This window comes from Penicillium expansum (genome assembly GCF_000769745.1).
Source record: "Penicillium expansum strain MD-8 chromosome Unknown contig125, whole genome shotgun sequence".
Lineage (NCBI taxonomy): Eukaryota > Fungi > Ascomycota > Eurotiomycetes > Eurotiales > Aspergillaceae > Penicillium > Penicillium expansum.
This window is the reverse complement of record NW_015971386.1, coordinates 7,124-21,608: the sequence shown is the minus strand read 5'-3', so window position 1 is coordinate 21,608 and position 14,485 is coordinate 7,124. Positions and strand designations below refer to the sequence as shown.

General features: G+C 47.5%; 4 protein-coding genes across 4 annotated transcripts; 1 reads left to right on the top strand and 3 right to left on the bottom strand.

Annotated features, from left to right (window-relative positions):
- Nucleotides 1–930: 930 nt before the first annotated feature.
- On the bottom strand, nt 931–2,707 carry PEX2_037900 (putative MFS transporter; the record flags this gene model as incomplete). The annotated part of the gene is made up of 4 exons (XM_016741065.1): nt 931–2,156; nt 2,206–2,254; nt 2,312–2,599; nt 2,657–2,707. 4 exons carry the CDS (start codon nt 2,705–2,707, stop codon nt 931–933), a joined length of 1,614 nt encoding a protein of 537 aa, XP_016596663.1.
- Nucleotides 2,708–6,901: 4,194 nt separating this feature from the next.
- PEX2_037890 (CocE/NonD family hydrolase) lies at nt 6,902–8,830 on the bottom strand (the record flags this gene model as incomplete). Its single annotated transcript, XM_016741064.1, has 1 exon — nt 6,902–8,830. The coding sequence occupies one exon, from the start codon at nt 8,828–8,830 to the stop codon at nt 6,902–6,904; it is 1,929 nt and encodes a 642-aa protein (XP_016596662.1).
- Nucleotides 8,831–9,637: 807 nt separating this feature from the next.
- On the top strand, nt 9,638–11,994 carry PEX2_037880 (glycoside hydrolase family 3 protein; the record flags this gene model as incomplete). The annotated part of the gene is made up of 2 exons (XM_016741063.1): nt 9,638–11,389; nt 11,464–11,994. 2 exons carry the CDS (start codon nt 9,638–9,640, stop codon nt 11,992–11,994), a joined length of 2,283 nt encoding a protein of 760 aa, XP_016596661.1.
- A 271-nt stretch (nt 11,995–12,265) lies between these two features.
- On the bottom strand, nt 12,266–14,026 carry PEX2_037870 (Major facilitator superfamily domain, general substrate transporter; the record flags this gene model as incomplete). The annotated part of the gene is made up of 6 exons (XM_016741062.1): nt 12,266–12,495; nt 12,570–12,683; nt 12,822–13,252; nt 13,314–13,570; nt 13,635–13,775; nt 13,835–14,026. 6 exons carry the CDS (start codon nt 14,024–14,026, stop codon nt 12,266–12,268), a joined length of 1,365 nt encoding a protein of 454 aa, XP_016596660.1.
- Between the last annotated feature and the right edge of the window lie 459 nt (nt 14,027–14,485).

Below are 14,485 nucleotides of genomic sequence, written 5' to 3'. Positions count from 1 at the left end.
TAGTCTAAAATACTAAAATTAAACTTCTAACTTTTAGACTAAGTAGTACTTCTATATTTTAGACTATATAGTTATTAGTAGTATAGTATAGTCTAAAACGCAGAAGTGTGGTATAGTCTAAAATATAGAAGTGCGGTATAGTCCTAAATACTAAAGTTAAACTTCTGACTTTTAGACTAAGCCGTACTTCTGTATTTTAGATTATATAGTTATTAGTAGTATAGTATAGTCTAAAACATAGAAGTGCGGTATAGTCTAAAATATAGAAGTGCGGTATAGTCTAAAACACCGAAGTTAAATTTCTGACTTTTAGACTAAGCGGTACTTCTATGTTTTAGACCATATAGTTATTAGTAGTGTATGTAGTATAGTCTAAAACACCGAAGTTAAACTTCTAACTTTTAGACTAAGCCGTACTTCTGTGTTTTGGACGAATTTCTATTTTAGGACTTTTAGACTAAACGCTATACTTAATTGGACTTTTCGACCAAACACTATACCTAATTAGACTTTTGGACCAAAACTTCAATTTTTACAACGAAACTTCAACTAGCTATAACTAATTTAATAAGATAGATAAAAATAAATACATAGTTGATCTATATTATATAAGGTCTCTAGATACCAGTAAAAATAAAATATATTCTAAAATATAGATTTTAAAAGGTACTTCTGTTACCGCTTTTGCCTGATAGAATAGGCTTTATATTCGAGCTTATATATGATATGGGTAAGTATAAAAAAAAAAAAATTGTAAATACCCCTATATAGAGGTTGTAGTATGTGCCTGTTTTTGGCTAATAGACACTGGCCTATCGTTGACGATGTTACTCTGGCAGAAAACTGTTAAAGCCAGGCACATTACAACGAGATAGTACAATTGTATGGTATACTAAGCAGCTCCGATTCAAATTTTCTCGCCATAGGAGACTAATAAGTGTAACGGTAATCCGGATGCCGATCACCTAACAAAGCCTTCTGGTCCTCGAGAGTATGTCCCTCAAGCCCATCTAGAATTTCCGTCCTTGTCACCTTCTTCCGCCGGTTTAAAAGCACTAGCAACCCAATTTGCACAGTAGCCAGCCCCATCCCAATAGCGGACAAGGATAGATTGACCTTCGCGCCGAGCTGATAATACGGCGCATCGGCTTTGGGATAAATCCATGTGCTTAGTATGCCGCCCGAACTAGTGGAAATGAACCCCATAGCGACGGCAGTGGCTCGTCGACTATAGCCCGCACTATTATTCGGGACCCAGCTGATTAGGCACGGTGCGCAGCTATATATTCCTGTTACAAAAACGACGAGCGCAGCGTAGCGAACTGCGACACTGCGACCGAGGAGCATGAGGATTGCACCGATCATTGCAATACCACAAGAGCCAAGAGCACTGAGGCCACGTTGCTGGAAGCGATCAGCCAGGTATGCTACGGCCATGGTAATAACAAAGCCACAGGCGTAGGGTGGGACGGTGAGGAGCTGGGTAGTGGTGTTATTGTAGCCCATGGTTTGGACAATCGAAGGTGAAAAGTACGCCAGGCCGAAGAGGCAGACACCGTTGCAGAAAAGAACAGCGCAGAGACACCAGACATGAAGGTCTTTGAGGACGGAAAAAACGGCGCGGGCAGAAACTTGCTCGTCGTCGTGGGCGTTTCCGTCCGCTCGAAGGCGGGCGGAACAGCGGTCGATGTGGCAGGATTTAAAAGTGAGGACGTTAGCGGGAGAATTAGGGAAGATGACGAAAGAACAAAGGCCGAAGCAGACGGTAAAAACTCCTTCCAGAATGAAGATCCATTGCCAACCGCGGAGGCCGCGTAGACCATCCATTTGTTCTATTGCTGCCGCAAGTAGGCCTGAAAATGCTCCGCTGAGTGAGGCGGCCGAGAAGAAAAGCGCGATGCGCACCTGGAGCTCGTGCCGGCGGTAGAAGCCAGAGAGATAGAGGACGATGCCTGGGAAGAGACCACCTTCGAACAGGCCGAGAAAGAACCGGCATGCGACGAAACCGCCAAAGCTGCTGGCCTGAGATTGTAGGATAGTGACCGTGCCCCAGATTGTGCAAAGCGTAGGGAGAAGAATGCGCGGTCCGATCTTTTTGAGGATGAGGTTGGATGGGAGTTCGGCTAGAATATAGGGGACGTAGGTGACCGTAATAGCTAAGCTTGTTAGAATCAGCCGTCATTGATAGAGGGTGGGTTTCCAAACCAACTTTGTATTGATGGTCGGAGAGATTGAGGTCTCTATCGAGCCCAGCCTATAAGACATGAGAAAGAGTCAACAATGGGTCGACATATTAGAAAATTAGACTTACAATGCGGGCATTTCCTACGTTTGCTCGGTCTAGCCATGCCAGAAGATATAGAATTAGAGTCAAAGGCATGAGCAGCAAGTCCAATCGTACGAGGGTCTCTCGATCGAGACGACGCTCTTCCTCCGTCAACTGCAATTCACCTGAGGAGATATCCTCTACCCTTGCCCTTTTCACGCCCTCGCCCTGTGGCTTTGAGTCTGCCATATCAATAAGCTTTTGTTTAACAAGTGTAATGGAAGTTGAAATGAATGAGTTGGTGCGGTTAAGATGAATCTTCAGAGTCAAGTTCTTTAGGATGCTTAAGTACAATGAGGATACGGTCGGTCAGCTTTTGGTGTCAACTACCGACGTGACGCCTACGCGCGGGGTAACCCTCCCAATTGTAAGCTCGGGCATGATATGGTCGAGACGGCCTTGGTTGCCCCGGCTTTTTTAAAATGTGGGGAAACGTGGGGAATAATCCACCCCACATGTCTAAATTCTACCATAACCAAAGCCGATACCTTTGTTTTGGAACGATTGGCCTCGGCTGTACTTAGAAATCAATGAACTAATTGCCGTGCTGCCTCCCGTGCCAATGGTGGACCAAAGAGAAATTGCTAGTGAATGCGAGTCCAAGTCTCATGGAGCCAAGCTGCAAGAACACCAGTAGCCATTTGCATGCCGAAAGTCTTGCAGGAAATGCCTCCAAATCTGCCCACCCTGGCACTAACCACCGATAACATGAAGCTGAGATAACATCATAACGCATTTTAGTACGGATCAGGGGACTAGAGCAATCCCTATTATGAGGATCTCAGAATGGTAAAATGCTGTGGAAGGCCCTGTCCTACTACGGTATTTTGACGAACTGAGAGAGTGGTCAAATACCACTAGGACCCTTTGGTACAGGCTTATTCATCGTTCACCCAATTCCCCCTAGTATTCGGACGGTATCCCGGGCACATTCGAAAGGACGGTGTTGTAACACGCCGAAGCTTATTTGTATAGACCCCTGAGATCGTTCAACCGATCTTTAACACCTATAATCAATCATCTGATTCTATTGGACATGTTCAGTACCAGCCAGTACATCAATTCCTCATCCTGACAGATATATATAATTTCGCTCAAAAAATAATCACGCAGAGCACATAGAGCTTACCTCGCCCTAAAATATAGGGTATATACTTTAGAACATGGTTTGCATGGAAGTTATTTCCTACTTATGCTTGACCGAGGCCGTGATGGCACTTTAAATACAAGATGGGGAGTGGAAACGTGTATTTCTGTAATACAAAAGCCGGGAAAATGGAAGATCCATTAATGCGGGCAAAATGCATGATATGAATAGTATGAATGCGAATACGAATATGCCCTATGTTCCCATTCATTTATTCCTTTCGGAGCCCTATCCGACAATGCACAGGGATGCGGGTTGATGCTCAGTATTGGCCCGTCAGATATTTCTCGACTTAGTATATCAAACTATTATTTCATACCGAGATGAAAAACCTCCAAGACTACATGTGTACTTACGTACCCAGATAGGTACATAAGCATACCCATAGTGTTATCCATATTGATAGAGATCACGTGACTTGAATGGCGCATTATATAACTCTTCCAGAAGCAGATTAGTGCAAATTTCAAAAAGGATTCACGCTTGGTTCTTCCACGTCTATTTCCCTTCACTGTGTTGGGCCCTTCATTGGAATCGCATATCATACTATGGCAGCTCATTTAGGTCATTCCTTGTCATCACGCCTTCGCAGAGCATGTGAGGAATGTCGAAGACGGAAGCTCAAATGCGACGGACGTGAACCCTGCAGAAGCTGTGCTGAACGGTCAAGTCCCTGTGTCTTCGGCCAGGTTCGCCGCCGAAAAACAGATTCGCCACACCACCAGGAGCTTGTCACAAGCACGGCCAATTTCAACGCAGCAAAACTCATTCAACCCTTCCAAGCCACCCATCAAGAGTCTTCTCTAGGCGAAGAAATAATATGTAATGCATTTTTTGGACCGTCCTCCAATATCTCATTACTCATCAATCTTTATCATCTGCTCCCTTCTTCTTGGATTGGTGGATGCCATAGTGGAGACGATGAGATCACTTTAGCTAACAATTGTTTGGACGCTTTTGGATATCGTCGCCTGATCTTTCTCAACTCACAACATGATCTCTATTCGAGCCCGTCCCAGGACATGAAGGTCAATCTCGGCTTACTCCCTTTCGCATTAGCCGACCACTTCTTGAAAAATTATACGTCTACGCTTCTATACATGCTTCCCTTCCAACCCGCCGCCTCCTTGGAGCGCTGGCTGAACCAAATATATTGCCCAGGCGCTTCAAAGAACTTTTCCCCCGCGCAGCACGCGGTTCTTTTTGCTGCCTTATCGATTGGGACGACTTTCACCGAACAGGATCACTGGGGAGAAAGGCTTTTTCAACAAGCAAAATTCTTGGTCAATGAAATGTCCGGGTCGCCATCCAGCATTCCCGCAATTCAAGCGACTATTTTAATGATACGTTCTCGCCCTTTCTCTTTAATCCAGTCATCAGGCTGATCTTTCTAGGAATACGCCCAGTATGAGTGGCAGGTTGGTCGAGTGGATTCAGCCTACGCCTTACTTGGCGATGCGACTAGGCGGTCTTTTGCAGCGGGCTTGCAGCATGCAAGCTGCACAGATCGACGGGATGACTCTCGTGGTCGCAACGTTTTGAGGACTACTTATCTGTCGCTTTATTGCTATGAAAGGTTTGCCCCCACTTTGTTATCGCCGTTGCTGGAAGGAAACCCCCATTGACACTGATCCAGCTATGTCTGTACCTCGCTTGGACGCCCTTCCTCTTTTGGTGCCGAGCATATAAAGAATGTCATTGTCTGTTATGAGGAGCCTGTCTTGGCCGCCCTCGTTAGTTTTGCGCAAGTCATTAATGAACTTCACCGGGTTCAAAACAACGATGAATTTACAGTGCATGACTTGTTACAATCTTCAGACAAAGCACAGAAACTCCTCACAAGGCTTGCTAACACATTGTATGGATTTAGCTCTGGAGGATCACTACAAGATGAAACAAGGCAAACAACATCTTATCTGCTGCTAATGTGTAAATTTTCCCGTCTCGTTCTCCCCTTGGGTTGATTGACACTTGTCGGCTGGCGCTAATGTCAGTCTAGTGTATCATTACGCTATGCTCGTGGCACATCGTCCATTCCTAGCGTTATTGGACAGAAGGAAAGGCCAGTCTCGCAGCACGCAATACCAAAATGGAGGTTTCGGGGCGTGGGAAACTTCGAACAGCTCATGGCTCTCGGACGGTGTTGAAAAAGCCGTCTCATCCGCGAAAATGATCATATCGCTACTCGAAGATATTTGCAAGTCCGGGTTGATACTCAAGGTATTGATATCCTTCATGACCGTCGAGAATGCTAGCTAATTATTGCAGGACTCTTCCAACAATATTTCATTCATTGAAAGTGCTTGCTTGGCTCTAGGCTACCACTGTCTTTTGGATGAGAATGCCTCTTTGAGCAATGCATCCTACATTCATGCCGGCATACAAACCATGCGAGATATTGCCTGTCAGAGCGTTGTTTCCGATCGGCTATTAGCTATGGAGAATGTGATTGCCGCCATTGATTCTCAAGCCACAATACATCTACCTAGTGCCATACTAAATGTATGAGCGATGAATTACAGAAACTGTCCGGATTTTGGAAAACCAATTCCTTCAATCGTATCTCACTACTTTCAAGGTTGGCATGCCACCATCCTATCACAATACCCTCATACCAGCTTTGCTAGAAACGATGGGGACTCGGGAGACAACATTGGTTTGTACAATCTCATGTGTCACTGAATTTGTGGAGTTATATATAATTGCATGATAGTGTAGTGTGTGCATACATTGCTACGAGAATTTCTTTATCCGAATACTTACCTAGTGAAGTGGGAAGAGCGCGCTGGCGGTCTGACATCGCAGACAAGACGACGGGGGAGCTCAGTGCTCGACGGGGATCATGGGGAGAGAAGCAGTCCCCGTGTACGACCAAAATAGGAAATAGATGCTGTTTTTCGAATATGTGTATGATGCTTGATTTCTATGCTATGCGATCGAGGGCTAGAAATACCATCTTGGACGCTGTGCCGCACGTGAGGATGTGGCGCGGTTTCCCCATTACACTAGGTGGGTAAAGTTCTTCTCTCGGCATACCTAACTTTTTATCAACTTAAAGGATCAAAGGTTTCTACTTCCCAATTTGTAGCTAGGGTCGGTAGACATGAACCTTGGAAGAGTTGTAAACACTATCTTGGTATGTACGATGGTTGTCGCTCTGGTTGAATGCGTCATATTTGAAATCTACAAAATTCCACAAGTTTAGACCGAATAGGGCACCCCGTGGAGGGAATCCTTTCTCATATAGAACGAATTATCTATATCAAAGTGAATTATAAAGGAATAAAAAAAAACAGTGGATAGATTCACCAGCTGCAAAAAGCTGCCAAGTGAGACTGTCAAGACCGTCAGAACAAATGATCTCCCGGCCAGTGGGAAAATGAAGACTATGAAACAGATTAAGATCAAAGAGGCACCGAATCATCGACTTAGGAGGTCACATTCAGGGGAACAAGGAGGTAGCTGTCGTATTGGCAACCAACGTGGAATAAATGGGTGCCATTGTTGCGGCTTGTTGGCGTCGCAACGCGCTGAGCGGCAATATTATCCGGTAATTCGCTTGACCCACCAAGCACCTTCAACGTGGTGTTCGATGCAGCGGGGAAAGTGCCCCCTGCAGCAGGCACGGGAACTGCGGAAACGCCAAAGCCAGACTCAGTGTCGGAAGGAACAACTGTGTTTGCCGCGACTGTCAGGCGCAGATGCTCGCCAGGGTGGAATCGCAGACCCATTGGCCAAAGACTAATTTCGACGGGAACAATCTCATTAACGCTCAGTGGCTGCTCCCTATCAAAGGTTTGGTAGGGCTCAAGGGGTGTAGACTGCGCCTCATCCAGGTGGCGAGCTGAGACACGCAAGTATCCCGTGGACGAAACAATGTCCGATGTCTCGCTGCCCCCTGTGACGATGTAGGGATCGCCGTTGGCATCAGTCTTCTCTAAGGTGATGGCCAGTTCCATGTCGTCCGAGCCATCAGCCTGCACCCATAAACGCAGCTTAGTATATCCAATCAACTCGGTCACCTCTTCAAAGCGTAAAGACCATGTCAAATTACTTGAGGTACTACCAACTTTGTATCCAACTGTGGCCGCTGAGGCAGGAGCCTGGGTATTAAGAGAGCCGTTCGCTTGCAGGTAAAGCGATCGGGTTTCGAGACCGGAGACAGGCCACTCTGACTGAGGACGGTTGAGCTCGTCCTGGTGGCCAGGGTCAAGGATAGCAAGGCGGACAGATGGTGTCTGTTTCCAGCCATTGTGCTTCTCTTCTTTGAGATAGTGATCAAAGAAGCGATTGAGATCATGCACATGAGCGTTTTCATAATAGTCCGGCCACTCTGAGGTGTTATGAACACGGAGCCACTTCTCCTGGCTTTGAATGCGGCGGAAGGCCTCAAATGAGCCATGAGTATGCACAGCGTTGGTGTAACTAGCGACAATGTAGGCTGGGACCTTGATTCGCTCGAGTCGTACTATCTTGTCTTGCCAATAGTGATTCATGAGCTGCTGGTTAACAGTCATGCGTGGCACATCTTCGATCCAATTGGGGCCTGAGAAAGTTGTAATGATTTCTTCGTTGAATGCAGCCGCTGCGATGCCGCCTCTGTTGCTCGAGTCACGGAACATATCAGTGAGACCCTCCCAGGGCGCAATGGCTGCCAGATGGGGTGGTTGCTCCGCAGCAATGAACCATTGCGAAACCGCCAGCCACGAATTTCCTGACATGGCAACCTTGCCAGTACACCAGGGCTGCTCTGCGGTCCATTCGACGAAGTCATAGCCATCTTCCGCGAGCTGGCGTCCCCAAAAGGTGATGTTTCCTTCTGAGGAACCAGCACCTCTGGCATCGGGGTTCAACACGGCATAGCCCTGTGCAACCCAATACGCGGGATCAGGGCCCTCGAACTTTTGAAGCTCGGATACCTCCGATAGCGGGACGCCGGATCGGTCAGTGACGTCATCAAGCCATTGACCGCCGACTTCTTTGCCGTAGGGACTCCAGGCAATAATGGCTGGGACTGGGCGATTGCCAACAGGGCGGAAGACATCAGTGTATATTGTGGTTCCGTCCCGCAACTTCATGGGTACGTCGCGCTCAAAGAGTATATCACTGACTAAGGCCTTGGCTCCGTGGCGGCGGATAGATCCTTTCTTGAGCACCTCAGTCGACTGATTGAATCCAGTATATCTGGAACGAGCGGCTGAGGGGTCCATGGCTCGTCGGAAGGCAACTGACGCGGTATCATCGCCGTAGATTGGCATTGAGCCGCTGGCAATTTCTGCGGCATCATTCGAGCCTAGAGCCATGGCAAGGGGAATGGCCCCCACGGTCAGGAACCCGAGGACAGTAGCAAACTTCATGAGGAAGAGCACTGAAATGCTTGAAGATTGCTATCAGGAGCAAATATCGGATGATCACCGACTTTGTGTAGATATGATGGATGCCGAGGAAGAAACAGGGAAGCAAGCCAATATTTATAGCTGTCATAAACAGCTGCAGAGAGGCCAACAGAATTGGGACTCTTCGAAGATGCCGGACAGACGGACAGATCCATACCCCCTTTTTCTCCTTCCGTTTCGAGAACTGAATCCACGTTTCTTTTGGGCAAACATTGGTGGGTCCTCGTCGCAATGGATTGAGGAATGTTCCGATTATAGACTCGCGGGAAATGGCCGGAGCCAGCGGCTATCGCAACCGCTGAGTAAGTATATGCAGGGCCCGGATGATGGAAATCTTTGAAACCAACCCCCTTTTGAAAGATCCACAGGAGGCAATAATTGAATACAATCATGGTTGAAAGTAGATTCGGTACCACGCTGATGTGCCAAGCCGGAGGTTCGTGGGGCCACCCGGAGCCTTGTGGGGCCTGACGAATGAGGAGACGCTCAATTAGAGTCGATTATTTGTCCTGGAACTTACGCAGCTTCATCCAGACTAGGTAATGGAGAAGGGCAATCTTCATCCTCTTGAGGATCACTATTAGACTAAATGTTCTGGGTTTTTGGTGCGATATCAAGAGGATTGAGAATGGTGATTTCATGGTTAAACAAGGATTTCTGAGTCATGTATATATAAATGAGCATCAAAACACCCAGCCCTTCAGTTTCTCTTCCACCTCCCAGGAGTCTTCCATCAATACCGAGCTCCTTATTTTTATCTACATTATCATGAAGCCGTTTTGGGGGCTTTATCTGACCCAGGTTCTGAGCGGTATCGCACTATCCCTGACGGACAAGACGCCAACATCGGCATTGCTCTCGTCAGGTACCGTCAACCTGGGATTGTATCAAACTGCCTACGAGAAAGCCAAATCACTCGTTTCATCCCTCAACAACACCGAGAAAGTTACGATCATCACGGGAGGCTCAATTGATAGAATGTGGAAAGCACTCGAGGGTAAAGATGGAGTCAACGGTGTGGATCTTAACTACTTTGTCTCCGGATTCCCTGGTGCTAATGCCTTGTCGATGACCTGGGATCGTGATCTTGCCTATGAACAATTCTTGGCCACAGGCAAAGAATTCTATGGCATGGGGTATAACTTGGTTTACGGGCCGGAGTGTGGCCCATTAGGTCGCAGCCCTTGGGGTGGTCGTCAGGCCGAGGCGTTTTCTCCCGATCCTTATCTGAGTGGCATTTTCATGGAAAAATCCATATCTGGTCAAAATGCAGCTGGAGTGATCGCCACTGGCCGCCACTACCTCCTGTACGAGCAGGAGACAAATCGATCCAGAACCCTCAGTCCCGGGGCCAGTCAAGCGTACTCCTCTAATGCTGATGACAAAACAACTCATGAGGTGTACCTTTGGCCGTTTGCCGATGCAATAAAGGCTGGCATGGGCGCTGTGATGTGCGCGATGAACAGAATTAACGGCACGCTATCTTGCGAGAACGAAGCCGCCCTCAGCGCACTCCTTAAGTCCGAATTGGGTTTCCCTGGAGTTGTTGTTCCTGATGTTGGCTCTCAGGAGACTTCGTTCAAATCGGCCAATGCCGGATTGGACTTTGGGTCTAGCTCACTTTGGTCCGAGAGCATCATCACAGCTGGTATCCGGAACGGGTCGCTAACACAGGCGAGATTGGACGACATGGCAATCCGCAATGTCATTGGCTATTTTTACGTTGGGCTTGACAACGGGAAGCAACCTGCTACGGCGGATTTCACAGAGTATCGCGATGTGCGCGGTAATCATTCCACCCTGATCCGTCAGATTGCCGCTGAGTCGCTGGTGCTACTCAAAAATAACATATCTGGTGGTCGCGGTCTTCCTTTGAAAAGACCACGCACTCTGGCTGCCTTTGGTGCACATGCTGGTCCTACCATGGCCGGCCCAAACCACGCCTTCACCATTAGTGGCTCGGGCAGCGATACGTATCAAGGTCATCTCGTATCTCCCTCGGGCTCCGGTTCTGGGTCCTTTGCCTATGTTGTTGACCCGCACATGGCTCTAACCTCTCGTCAAGTCGAAAATGGCGGCATGTTTTGGTGGCTCATGAACGATACGTATACTTCAACAAGCAACAGCAACACAGCAAGTGCAGTCGGTGGTGGTGGTGAGGGGACATCCATGTCTTTCTCCTACTCTAACTACGCACAGAATGCTGAAGCCTGTCTCGTTTTTTTGAACACCTACTCGGGTGAAGGTGCGGATCGTGGCGAGCTATCAAACACAGATCAGGACTCAATGGTGAAGCGCGTGGCGGCACAGTGCAATAATACCATTGTTATCATCAACACTGTTGGCCCGCGTCTTGTGGAATCTTGGATCGACCATGAGAACGTGACTGCTGTCCTCTACGGTGGCATGCTTGGCCAGGAGTCTGGTCACTCGATTGTCGATGTTCTCTATGGTGATGTAAACCCCAGTGGTAAACTAGTTCACACCATCGGTCGTAATGCCGGTGATTATCCTGCCTCCGTATGCTATGCAGCCGAATGCGGTTTTTCCGAGGGAGCTTATATCGACTACAGGTGGTTTGATAACAAGGTTAGAAAATTCATTCAGCCTCCGCGGTAGCTGATGACAGCGCCTTTGGTGGATTTTGCGAGCTAACATTTCTTCTCGAGCAGAATGTCACTGCACGTTATGAGTTTGGCCACGGTCTATCGTATACCACATTCAAATTTGGCACCGTGACCGCTGAAGTGACCAACGCCTCAGCCTTGGCCTCCCGCTACCCAACCGGCAGTCTCGGCCTCGGCGGCCACCAAGACTTGTGGGAAGAAGTTATCCAGATAACAACCAATATTCAGAATACAGGTAGCATCGCTGGGGCTGAGGTTGCTCAACTTTATATCAGCTTCCCCGCCGAGGCAGCGCAACCAAAGCGTGTACTACGGGGATTTGAGAAGGTCAATATCTCTCCTGGCGCTTCTACCAGTGTCACCATGAGCATCCGTAGGAGGGATATCAGCTACTGGGATACCATGGGTCAGAAGTGGGCGATTGCGAAAGGCCGATACCTGTTCTCTGTTGGATCCAGCTCAAAAAGAATTACGGGCACTGCGGTTCTGAACATCTAATAAATGATAGAAGGTATTATATTACTAGCATTTATGTTGGAAGTATCAGACGGTATTGAAATGATGAACAGAGGAAAAGGTTGGCGCGACCTAGATTTGTCATGTTATCAAATACGCAAGACTTCGCCGTGACCGGCCGGCCCAGCTACAGAATATTGTATAAGATTTGATGGATTTTTTGCCTCAGCCTATCCCCAGGGGATATAATCAGAACTAGTTCAAGTTGTGGGCCAAAATTTCTGTAGTTCAGTGCAAAGTTGATGCATTTTGCTTAATCCTCGTTTTGCTCATGATGGCTTCCACCCTTCCAATGCAGCAGTGCTACCGGAATAATAGCTACTGCAATGATAAGACTGACCATTAGGCCTGCAGAACCGCGTAATCCAAGGGTAGCGAACATGTCCGGGTACCAGAAGGGACCCAGGAAACCCCAAAATTGGCGTACGAGACTGACGAAGACGCCAATAGAGGCGGATTGGTCAGGATGGCAGTCTACGCAGTCTTTACCACTTGTTATTAGTAGTTTTATTGAAAATGAAAACAGAGACAGAGGAATGAGGGGGAAATGCACTTACAGGTGATCAAAACTGTGGTGATGACTTGGTTACCAAACGCAGCAATCCCAATACCAATGATAAAAGTGACGTTCCAATGCATCGGTGGTGCACGATCCAACTGCACACAAAACACTGTTACACCAATTATTGCACACAAATATCCTAAATAACTCCCCCATAATCGGAACTCTAGAGGGGGGAGACGACCCCCTCGGGCTCTGGCGCCACATCGCATAACTAGATCAGAAAGATTCCCACCCATTAGCTCACCCGTTAGGGTCCCGATAATGACCCCGAGGAACTGCAATCCGATTTCTTGCGAGTTGAAACCGAACTTCGGTCCTAAAAGTGCCGGAATCTCGACAGTGCTCATGACAGAACAGAAGCCGAACACCATAGCGTAGCTAACCACAGGTGTCATGATTGTGAGGTATCGTACCAACAAGATAGGTTGGTAGAACTCAAACAGAGTAAAGGGTGTTGGGTCGATACGACGAAAGTGCAGGTATTCAACCTGGGTTTGGGATACGCCCAAAGGGCGGTGACCCATATAACGAGTTTCGGGACCGAGGAACAGATACAGAATAAATTGGAGAGCGTTGATTATTGCGAAGATCCAGTACATCCATTGCCATCCGATATGGTAGGTGACGAAGCCCATTACAAATGGGCCGCATGGAGGACCGAGTGTGACAAAGAGTCTGTTTGTTCAAAAGCATGTCAGTAAATAATCAAAGGAGGTCTTTTTGCACGATTACCCACGCCCAAATTCCCATTTTCCGACCACGCTCATGTTGAAAAAATACCTCCATTACAACAGCAGTCCCAATAGCAAGGGGAGGACTGATGAACGTGGCAGTCAGGATACGACACAACATCATAGTTCCATAGCTAGTGCACTTCGCGCAACCGACGTTGCATATCAAAGCACCCAGGGTTGACACTAGCCACACGGGACGACGGCCAAACCGGTCTGAGAGAGGTTTCCAGAACAGCGGAGTGATGCCAGTGAAAAGAATCTGATACGGGTGAAGATATGATGAGAATGCTGTATCATCGGACATTGTTTGGCTAAAAACATACCACAACGGATGTATAATAACTGGCATCCTGAACTGACACATCAAATATATCGGCGAAGGTGTCATAGGCAGGAATCACGCCAGCTCCAATGAAATTGGCCATGAAGGAGTGAAAAGCCACCAGCAGCAAGGTGGTATGTTTCTAAGAACAACACATGAGCAGATGTTAAAGTTGTGTTGACACTGCCGGATCTCACGTACCTTCCGACTGGGCCAGTTTAAAGGATCAGCCCGGTCATCTGATGGCAAGGGATTCAACTTAAGTGTTCCATGATGCTGAAGCAGATATTCGCGGTGCTCTCGAGATATTTCAGGTCTCGAGTTATCCTCAACATGCATCGCTTGCTCTTTTGGTAAGACATCATCCATATCTCCGGTGTTGTTCGGGGTCATGGTCACTTTGTGCCTGCTTCTCTCCGAGTGATTGCTCTGAGAAAATCCTAACGGTAAAGTACAGAATTCAGAGACAGCGTAATCTCTAGCCACAATGAGATAGGGAATGTACTGGTACTAGTAGGAGCAAATAGCCACCTCCAGGACTCTTAAGAAGCTAATTCACACGCATTATTTACATCCGTGAGTTTGTTTGCCACTAGCACCCCCCTTGTTTTGGACTAGTCTAGATTCCCACCCACAGAGCAAGCGAGCTCCCCACAGTTATAAACAGGCTTTATTCGTCCGCAGAATTGAGGACAGACCACACGCGTAGTCCTTGCCTCCTTGTCAAAATCTTTGACTTATTTAAAATGCCTTACAAGCGGATTATTGACAATGAAAACCCTCATAAGAGAAAATTTTACCTACCTTGGGAGCTAAGAGATTCACTGTTCTTGTTTTGTGACGAATGACAGG